At 35.5% G+C, this 11374-nt stretch overlaps 1 protein-coding gene across 2 annotated transcripts in view; it reads right to left on the reverse strand.

Moving 5' to 3' along the window:
* Positions 1 to 801: 801 nt before the first annotated feature.
* Positions 802 to 11374, reverse strand: part of LOC117105214 (neuronal acetylcholine receptor subunit alpha-7-like) — a 17529-nt gene continuing 6956 nt past the window's right edge. Inside the window, exons 1-5 of one of the 2 annotated variants that reach the window (XM_033246287.1) lie at positions 9525 to 9611; positions 8678 to 8722; positions 3300 to 3409; positions 2446 to 2987; positions 802 to 1577 (exon numbers count right to left, since the gene is read on the reverse strand). In XM_033246287.1, the coding sequence (XP_033102178.1) occupies positions 952 to 1577; positions 2446 to 2987; positions 3300 to 3409; positions 8678 to 8686 (1287 nt within the window). In that variant the 5' untranslated portion in view covers positions 8687 to 8722; positions 9525 to 9611 and the 3' untranslated portion in view covers positions 802 to 951. Of the gene's footprint in view, positions 1578 to 2445; positions 2988 to 3299; positions 3410 to 8677; positions 8723 to 9524; positions 9612 to 11374 lie in introns of those variants that run through there. The other variant, XM_033246286.1, reaches the window with a different exon arrangement.

Genomic DNA, 11374 nt, shown 5'->3' on the forward strand with positions numbered 1-11374 from the left:
TACAGTATATATATATATATATATATATATATATAATCCCCAGACAAAATGTGGGTTCTCTCTCCAACAGTGGAGGGGGAAGTTTTGCCGGGCCCCTGACCCCCACTGGCACCACCACTGTAAATAATAAACAATACTATTGCACTGTAGAAGGTGATTGCACTGTAGAAGGTGACATGCCACCTGTTTTAACAACCAGTGTCTACCAAATGTCTTCTGAGAATAATATTAGTAAGCCTACCGACACCAGTTACTTTGTAGAAGGCCCAACTAATGAAAGCGTTTGAGCAGTGGTTAAGTCTCAGATGACTCTCTACCTTGCGGTCGATGGTTCGAAACTCTCGCTGTGAGTCACAAACGAAACCCTAGCGGCACCCCATTGGTTAACCGTAGACAGAAGTTCCCAGGTTCAAATTTCAGCTAGGGGACTTTTAGCACTTACCGATTGTTTTACAAAATGTATGTCCTTCAGTATTATTACAATACGGTTTATTGTGCCATTATAATATATTCTTTAACGTTGTACCATGGAGAAACATGTAATACTTTTACATTGCAATTTTAACTCATACTTATATACAATAAAATCAAAGTAATTGATAAAATAAATATGTTAATTCTGTCAAGGATTTTATTTTTTATTTCAGTCCTTTCAAACCTTCCAATTTTTCTCCTTTATATATATATATATATATATATATATATATATATGTATAAAATATATATATATATAATACATATATGTATATTTATAGTATATATATATATTATGTATATACATTTTTTTAGACACCTTGCGATCAAACGCATTTTGTTGTATTTGCCAATGATTGATTGGGTTATCGGTGTGTACTATAATCAAGCCATAACAAAATATATTGAAAACCACTCAGCGATGTATACAATAGTACACCTATGGCCTAATGATATTATCATCACTGCACAAACAGGCTAGTGTTCGTGATGTTCACGTGTTTCATGACCATTTATTGTCAATCGAATTACTATGATAACTAATGTTGCTACTATTGCTACTGTCAGTGCCATCAGAAGAAAAATACGATCAAGAATCGCGCCAATATCTTTCCATTCCATTAATATCATCGTCTCTTCTTCATCGTCTTTCATCCGTTTTGTAATTCCTTTTAATTCTTTTAAAATATCCTCCAACTCTTTATTAACGATGCGACAAGTGTGACTTGCTTGTGGATTGTTGTCTGGTTTATCGCTTCCTTCAAAGATGTTTGTTTCTCGGAACACGTGACCATTGCAGTTACCAGGGACTTCAAGTTTCTTATTGTTTTGATTAACCGCCGACCTAACGACATCCATCTTTGTGCACATGCCATTTTCATACATGCAGCTTTTCTTATGTTTTCCGTCTGATTCGCAGTTGTTTCTCCTCGCTGATACAGCTCGTGGCGTATAGAAGACTATACGAGCGACTTTTCGCAGCATCAGTACGCGCAACCACCTGGGTGCTCTTACTCCTCCATTCTTGTTGAACACGTTTAGTACAAAAGCCGTAAATAGTATAGAAATAGATCCCATGCATATCAATATAGTAAAGTACCGACCTAAAAAAAAGTAAAATGATTCTATATTGATATATGAGTTCCTTCGATTGTTAATGCCTACGAAAGCCTTAAAGGTTTCGCTTGTCTCTATTTTTTTTATTTTTTTGACAAAAAAAGACAATTCCAGAATGTCGTTTTGGCGCAAAGGTTGTGTGGTTTGAGGTTGGAGGTTCAAAACTCCCACTTTGCAAATCGCTTGAACAAGGCATTTATTTACGTTGTCTCTTTTCACAATGTAAGTGGGTACCCATGAGTTTTGAGTGCCAATACATATTTAATGTATCAACATTTTGGAATGCTATTACAGTACTGATTTGGCATGTGTATTTCCATCGTTCCACGCCAATAGGACTGAGATAGTAATGTGGATCGCTCTGAAACTTAGTTTTGTATACTGTTATTTATAAATACCAACATTATAATAATATGTTAAAATGTGGCATATTTTGCTAAATTTTTGAATTTTTACCTAATGGATTCAAGTTTTTGAAATAAGCAATTAATGTATGCCTGTGCCTAATAGAACTACGCTTAGCAGGAAAACTGAATGAGGGTGATAACAAAAAAAAATGGCAAGTAAGTGCTATTAAGGATATCGGTCATCATAATAGATAAGTTAAACATAATTGTCAACATAAGAGAACTTCTAATTCAAACAACCATCTTTGATAAAGCAAGGTTTTCATTAAATCACTACAGTGTTTTCACTACAATCGGTAAACCGTCTCCGGCGCAGATCGGGTAAGCTGCGCGATCAGATTCGACTGACCAATCAGCGTCGCCGAAAGTTGTAGGCTATCGCCTGTAGCAATTTTATGGAAGCCATGCATAAGATATGGTGGAAACCTGCTGCCTGTTATTAACTTACTAAGTAGCGGCGAATTATCGGCACTTGGGGGTAACGTTTCGGCGATGAGCTGCTGGAATAGAATAATCGCAAGCAGGTTAGTGATTGCAAACGAAATCTTCCCGTCGCATTCTGGCGGTAAATAGAAAACGAGCATCGTGACAAATGATAGAAGCACGCACGGGATCAAAATATTACCCATGAAGAATTCTGGTCGTCGTTTTAGAATTAGTGTGTAATGCAATGATGGGAAGGGCTCGGGACAACAGTTGTATATTGAAACCTGCTTTTTACCGAGGACGGACGCAAGATCCCAGACGCCATTCTCGTCAAATTCCGTCTGCTCGTCATGACTACCACCAGGAAAATTAATATCAAGTTGCCAGCCGTGGTACAACCATGATCCAAATTTTAAGTTGCAGTGCTGCTCATCGAACGGAAAGTACCGGACGTCCATTCGACAGAAACTTGTGAGAATCGCGGGTGCGGCCTTAGTGACTGTTCCGTCGGATAATATTTTGAGATACAGACCTTTTTTGTAACGTTCAAAATCACTATCAACACTAGACGAAATGAAATAAAAGAATGTCAGTCTAGACTGTTAATTCCAACGAGAACACAACAAAATTTGAGTAAAAAAGCCCGAAATTAATGCATTCATCTCTGATCAAGTGTGAGAAATTGTGTGAGATAGCCCTTTCCTTTTTTTCTTTTGCTACTTCCCTACCCACCCGGCCCCTGGCAAAACTAATCCTGGATTCGCGACTGCAATTGATGTAGGTTAGGCCTAATTGTGATACTGTGATTCGACTTTATTATATTTATTGAAAGCCAATTAAAATTACAAAAAAATGCAGAAACATATTATCGCATACTTGTTGAAGAGTGTAATGTCCGGCTGCCACAGAGTCCCAGCTTGCATAAAGACTTCATTGATGTCACCATACTCAGACGCATTCCATGGAATAAGTTCATCTTTCCAATTCTTAAAAAAAGAACAACGAAATATAACTCCTTATTATTATCATCATGTCATCATCATAATCATTAATTCATCATCGCCATTATCATTACCATCATCATCATCGTCATCATTATTATTATTATTATTATTATTATTATTATTATTATTATTATTATTATTATTATTATTATTATTATTATTTTCATCATCAGTTCGATGTTGTAAACCAACACTGACATAATAAATACAATGTTGATAATGAGGTGAGTCGAATGACTGAGCGGTTAGTAGGGGCACCGCATGCGCTATAGCCATAATATCAGCGCTGGTTCGAACGGCACACTCGCCTATGGTTCTGATGGTAGAACAAGTCTTCTCGGATAAGTTTCACTATAATGAACCCAGTACATCCTTCGAGACGAGTAGGGGGATACCCCGGTGTACTGGAACAGACATCCCCTGTGCTGGACGACGAGAGTTGCTGGTACCGGGTTACCGGGTAGCACAGACACGAAGGAACCCTTAGGGATGAAGAAAGTCATTAATCGCCCTATTGTTGTTGCTGCTGCTGCTGCTGTTGTTATTATTATTATTATTATTATTATTATTATTATTATTATTATTATTATTATTATTATTATTATTATTATTATTATTATTATTATTATTATTATTATTATTATTATTATTATTATTATTAATATTATTGTCATTATGATAATCTTCTCAGCCTATTATTAGTTTACCGGTAATATTGAAATAACATTATTATTAAATATTTGAATAGTTTCATCTAATGTGTTTTGTTAATTTGATTAGACAAATTAATAAGTTTTTTTCAATTTATTTTCGTGTAGGCCTACATTAATAACAACAATACGTTGATAAGATTTATCACTTTAGCATGAACAAAATCCAAACCATGATGGGTTAATGGATGGTTCGGTGTCATGGTTTTGTCCGAGGGCTACACGAAACGTGTATGAAATAACTGGAGTGATATTGATGCCACATAGGTGGCTTCGTTCCGAAATCTACCGTATAAAATATGCCTACATGTTGTTGAATGATGATAATTTAATCGAACGCATAAAAGGACGGCAATTGCACAATTTATTTTATTAGCGATTAAAATGTGAGTTCGACATTGTATATTGTTTATTTTTTTCCTTATATTATGCTTTAAGAAGTTCATTAGCTTGTTTCCCCGTGCGTCCATTATTACAATAGGCTTGTAACGGTTATTATTGCTTGACCATGGAGGTAGGTAACACCCAATGATAGACTACGGCTACGTTCAGACTTTGAGATAAGCCAGGCTTGAGTTAAGCCCAGCTCAACGTTAAGCCCGGCTTTACTTTGCCGGGCGTTCAGGCGAGCGGGATTAGCCAGGTGAGAATTTGCATAATAATGAACCGTAACCAAGAAACGTGTTTCAAAACATTGTTCATGAAACGTATACGCTCGCTCACAGCGTACGTAATTGAATGCTGATTGGTTATTTTTTCACCCGAAGTCAATGCAAGACCCGTTCGCGAAAAAAAAAAAGTTATAGACATTGACTACGCCGCCAGTCTACTACGAACTAATAGAGCGTAACAGGCATCTGCGCATGCTCGCAAACCCTACTGGCTAAATCGGCGTTGTGATAGCTTCCGCGACAACCCCAATTTCTGAATTTGGAGTAGTGGCGACTACCCTAATATTGGCCAATCAGATAACCGGATTGTTTGGTGAACTGCTGGTAACTTTTTTTGTTAGGGGTTTCAATTTTCATCGCATCCGCGATCGAGCAATTATTCGTTCAATAATGAATTAATTATTAAAACAAGTGAGTAATTAAATGTTTTATGAAGGCCTATTTATAAACATACAATAAATGAGGAATGAATAGTCACAGCTTAAAATCTTGTCACCCTTGTCAGGGTGGATTTCGGGTAGGAGAAAACACATTATCTGGTGCCGTAGCAGGGCATCTGTGCCCATGATATCGTGGATTAAGCCTTGCTATAACTACCTCTGTTTAAAATTGTTATGTACATTTATTTGTACATCATCGTTGCATTTGGCAAATTGCCTGAGCAGGCCTGACACCCCTCTTCTCCCGGTTCCCGACCCTTTTTTAGACACCTAGGCTAGGCCTATGCTGTAGGACTGTCCTAGCCAACAGCGAAACATCACTCAGTGTTTTCTGGAAACTTTTTATTTTGTATACAGTATTTGACTAAAAGTTTTTTTCACATTTCCTTTTTCCAAATATAAAACAAGGGAACATTGTTCCCTGGTAATAAAACCATGGTCGACTAACTCCCTCTCCATAGGCCTACGTACGTGTGCTGCGTCGTCGTAGTCGCCTTAAAAAAACGAAAGCAGCTCTTGGTGTATTACGCGAACAGTGTATTGGCGTTGCCGTCACGGTCCATTACTTCGTAGTAGACTGGCCGCGTAGTCAAAACGAAAAATGCCTATTACCCGGTGGCACGCCAGGGATAGTTACTATAGGAACACAGCCCAGCTTGAGGTAAGCCACCTAGTTCCGACTGGCAGGTGGATAAACCCAGTGAGTTGAGCCGGGTTTATACACCTATTCTGAACTACGCCTAAAGCCCGGCTTAGAAAAGTTAAACACGGTGGCACCGCCAGGGATAGTTACTATAGGAACACAGCCGTGCTTTATTTAAGCCACCTAGTTCAGAGTGGCAGGTGGATAAACCCGGTGAGTTGAGCCGGGTTTATCCACCTAGTCTGAACTAGGCCTACGACTACGGTACATTATGCGTTGACAGCATATCCCAATACCTTAATGTATAACAATAATTTCGTATATTATGTCAAACTGAAATTGGCCAAACGATGGACTTGGGCTCTTTTCATATTCATAATATTCAATTATATTACGGTTCTTATTTTGAAATTAGTATTGGACCAATTACACAACTTCTCCTTAGGCCTATACCGTAATGTATAACCAAATCACGGTTCTTACATCAAAATGAGTATTGGATAAATTATGTAACTTCTCTTTTAAAGTTGCTATATTACTGTATGTATTTTCATTGAAATAGTATATAGCAGTGATTCAACAAAACAAGGTGAGTATGTTGGATTGATTTCGCAATTATGATTATTAGCTTATGTTCTCCAGTGACGTCTAAGATTTATTAAAGAAGTCTTAATTATAATTATTATCCTTCCACGTGAATTATTATTCAATTTGTAAACGGAATAGATAAGCTGATCATTACCGTTTAATGGATCTTATAATGTAGAACTAGATTTTGATTGAGTTGGTGGTATTACTAAACACGATTACGTTTTTTTTTCTTCTGAAGTGAATGTATTTGATTATTGTTATTCTATGTCCATTAAGACTAATTGTTTCATGTTGACGTGTATCCTACGCGCATTTCCTTATAATCTCAGTTCAATTTCGAGTAGTGAATTACTTTTAAGAAAGTATAGTTAATACTACCGCAATCATACATGTCCAGTGACAACGTCATAATTATGTGGTCACATGAATGCTATGATCCATGTGTCGGCTCTTGCATTGTATTGACAAATTTGCATTTTTATTAAAGTCGTGTACATACTGCATTCACGGTTGTCGACCGACGCGAACGCACCGGCGCGCGCAACGGATCATTTTAATGACGATCCGTCCAGACTGCCAAGGACAAATCAGCAGAGGGCACAGCGTCTTCAATCGTTCACAGTGCGCGGAGGGATGGATTTGTCGGCCGGTGGTCGTATGACCGTCTGTCAACGCTGAATGCCCGGCTTTAGGCCTACTAATGGGCAAAACATTGAGCCGCGTTTCGGTCAGTGAACACTGAGATCCTCTCAGTATCAAAAAAAAAAAAAAAATCAATGTATTCTTCATCACATTTTTATAAGCTTTTCCATTTTATTAAACGTTATAATAATATCAATTATAATACATGTCCTCAATAATATAACAAAACAACTTCTGCAAATTATACGCAAACGGTTCTCGAACTGTAAGCCGGTTGTCAATAATTCTGTAAACGGTTTATTATTAAAACAATTAGTTATAATTATTTTGAAAACCAATGAATTATCTAATAAAATAACGTTATTAATATAACGTTTTAAATCCGATTACTGTTTTTGGTGATTTTCACACAACCATTTTGAATTACTGTAATTTGCATGAAACTTTTGGAAAAAATAGACTATAGAATTGGTTTAAATACATTAAAATTAACTGAGGTGGTAAGAAAAATCAGCAATTTGCATTGTCGTCATTGGAACATTTATGACGTCATCATCCCAGCCGACATTTTAATTAAGTACCGTATAAAACTTTTTTTGTTGTACTGTGCGTTAGAAAACATTAACCTGTTCACAATAAATAATAAGCTGTAAACTATTACTATAATAGTCGTGTCGAGTTCTTTGATCTCTTCATTCTAATTTCATTAGTCAATTTCAAAGTCTATACATCAGTTAGATTCTGCGTATAATTATTGGTTACTCATTGGTCTTAGCATCCTTTTCGTATGTAGCGCACCGTTTCAATTTAATGAATATCTGGTAGATACTAAAATTATTTTTTAGTATTGTTTTATAATAGTTAGACGTTTTATAGGATTTGATAGGACAGCAATGTCATAATATTGATTTGATATTTAATATATCTTTAAACCTCGGTCTTCCAAGTACAATATTACTAATATTATAAGTTATTATATTTTATTTAGTAATAAAACTACACAATTTCATGAAGATGAAGATATATTCTTGGATAATAAGTACAGTGACCCGTAGAAGACGACATTGTCATTGCTATGGAAGTTTAACATGAATTGACCGTAAATTCACCATCAATAATAGACCTATGTACTCTTAATGCAGCTTACATCGCTCATATTTATATCATTTTTTATATGTAAACTCAAGAAGTTTTCAACTTTTGTAGCATTTTGAGTGTTTTATATCGGATAAATCAAAAAAGTAAAAGGAAAAATATGGAATAACAACAATGACTGGATTTCCTTCCTTGAGGTCTCGTTAAAATAGGTCTAGAATATTCCTATTAAACGTTCAGTTTATTTAGACTATTAGGGTTCATTGATTTAAGGAATTGCTTAATTGTTCATACTTAGTATTGAATTTAAAGTAACTTTCTTCAGGTTCTAATTAACCTTGTTTTACGAAAGTAATTTTCAATTACAATTCAATTTTTATCGCGGTGCGGTGGACGATGTCTTCGCGGTGACGAAAAAATGAGTGTAGATATTGTAATTAATATAAGAAAGTACTTACAATCCTCATCCAACCGCTGATTGTTAATTCTTGTCTTTTTTCTATCTGTAAGAGACAACAGCCCGTCATAGAATGTCATTTCAATATTTTATTAAAACATTACTGTGCGTCAAGAAAAGATGTTTTAATCATGGGTATTTCTTTGACATACACTATTTCTATGTTTAGAATAAGAGTATAGGATTGTGTATGGTAAACTTTACTTTCATCTTCATTCCTGAAGATGGACTACTAAAGTTTTAAAATAATGAATCACAAAGCCTAGTTGTATCATTTTATTTTTAAATTTGGTTCATACTATCGTATTTCAGACTTACCGGTTAAACCCACCGGTTGCAATAGGAGTAAAATTTTCCAATATTTTATTGGATGGGCGTATATCTGTCTCTTATACACATCTAGATGTGTATAAGAGACAGGAACAACAGCGGGGACGAGAGAAACCTGCACACCGTATACGAGCAATACACGAGGACGAGACGTCAGACAGACTCTACAAGCTTGAACACACGTTGGCTAGGCTGGTGGAAAAGTTAAACCCTCCGGGGTATCTGCCACAGTCAGCCCCTGTACCAGATTCCAGGCAAACAGTTGGCATAGGCCAAGGCGGACGTGTTATTTGCTATCGCTGTCAACAGGCAGGACATATTGCCAGAGATTGTCGGTCCAATAGGCCTGTAAGTCAAAGTACGGAGTCGGGAAACGAGAATCAGCCAATTCCGGGGCCCGGGGAGCGGCTGTAAGGAGAAAAGGGCATTCACTCTCTTATTACCAAATGAAGGTTCTAAAAAATAATAATAATAATTATTATTTTTTTCATTATTATTACAAAATGTTGTTGCCGTACCTGACGTGTTATCGTACTGAATGCTCAGTACGTTCCCAAATCTCTCAGTTTTGTGGTGGAAATCGAACCTCCAGATACAGTAACTAGTCTGGTGTCATCATCATCATCATCATCATCATCATCATCATCATCATCATCATCATCATTATTATTATTATCATTATTATTATTATTATTATTATTATTATTATTATTATTATTATTATTATTATTATTATCACTATTATCGCCACACCACCACCATCATCATCATCATCATCATCATCATCATTGTTACTTACTGTTATTATTATTATTATTATTATTATTATTATTATTATTATTATTATCATCATCATCATCATAACCATTATCACCACACCACCACCATAATCACTTACGCACACCACCACCACCACCATCATCATCATCATCATCATCATTGTTACTTACTGTTATTATTATTATTATTATTATTATTATTATTATTATTATTATTATTATTATTATTATTATTATTATTGTAAATTATTTATTTATTTTATTTTATTCATTCAAATGCGGTATTTCACGATTTAAATATGTATGTATGTAATGCTGTGCTTATGCGGCACCCAAGTAAAATGTATTGCATGCATGTTTTCAAAAGTACGCCCAGTCTCTGTCGTTGACAATCAGCAGGCAGTGTCGTGTTAATTAACAATTTAAAGAGAGATGTATTTAAAGTACAATCAGTGGCGGCGCCAGCGTCTGAAATCTGCGGTGGCGTTCAAATGAAGGGAAATGCAAACTTCATGCATGGGTGAAATATGCTGGGGGTGGCCTGAAGTGGGCGTGGTCGGGCGCCGTTCAAAATGTCTCAAAGGTGGTCCGGGGGCGAATCCCCCCAAAAATACGACAATTTAGGGGCTTCAGAGGCTTATTTAATCGATTTTAAAGGTAGACTACTAATATGTAAAAGATACCTATAATTTTTTTTCTCCCCGATGGATTTTCTTCCTTTTGCAGGGAAAAACCGTTCGTTTCAAATTAATTTAATTTATTGCACTCCAAATTAAGTTGTACATTGGCATATCACATGAACGTCCATGTATATATTATTATACCTACGTGATTTATGCGGGCTTGTATGTATGTGCATTTTTATAGTGCGTATGATGGTGTAGACGTGTTTCTGTAAATGGTTTTGTTTTTACTGTGTGCGATGTATATACATGTATAATGTATTTTCCTAATGATGTGTATGTCTACATCGTACATGCATTATGTGTGTGTGCATTTTTTCATCATTCTGATTTTCTCACTGTGCGTTTTGATCTTTCCATTTTTCTTTAAATTAAAATGTTGAACAGTTTATCCTTTTTTTCTTTTTTCGAATTTATAATATTTATTGAAGTGTGATGTATAAAGTACCGTATGTTTTATCTCCCTTGTCTATGTTTGAACAGGACCGCATGAAAAACAACTACCTTTAACAAACACCCGATATGTTTATAATCCTGTATAAATATGTTTGAAATAAAAAATATGTATTTATATATATAATATAGGCCTATATTTATATAATATATTATTGTAAGCGTACTGTACCAGCATTTCCAAGTGGATAACACGGATTTCATAGTACAATATAGACCTATATTCATTACCGCTTATACGCTTAGTTATTATTACCGATATTGAAGGCTATTTCATCTCTGGAACCAATAGAAGAAAACTGGGACAAAGCAATGTAGATATATATACCTTCTCACTCGTAAAAAATTAAATTTATGTATAGCTGGCTTATAATAGTTGGAAAAATGCACGTGCGTTTTTTCTGATAATAGTCTAACTTTGCATAGCATATTATATATATAATATATATATAC

Source organism: Anneissia japonica, unplaced genomic scaffold, assembly GCF_011630105.1.
Source record: "Anneissia japonica isolate Jap-2015-1 unplaced genomic scaffold, ASM1163010v1 scaffold287726_len2788222_cov184, whole genome shotgun sequence".
Taxonomy (NCBI): domain Eukaryota; kingdom Metazoa; phylum Echinodermata; class Crinoidea; order Comatulida; family Comatulidae; genus Anneissia; species Anneissia japonica.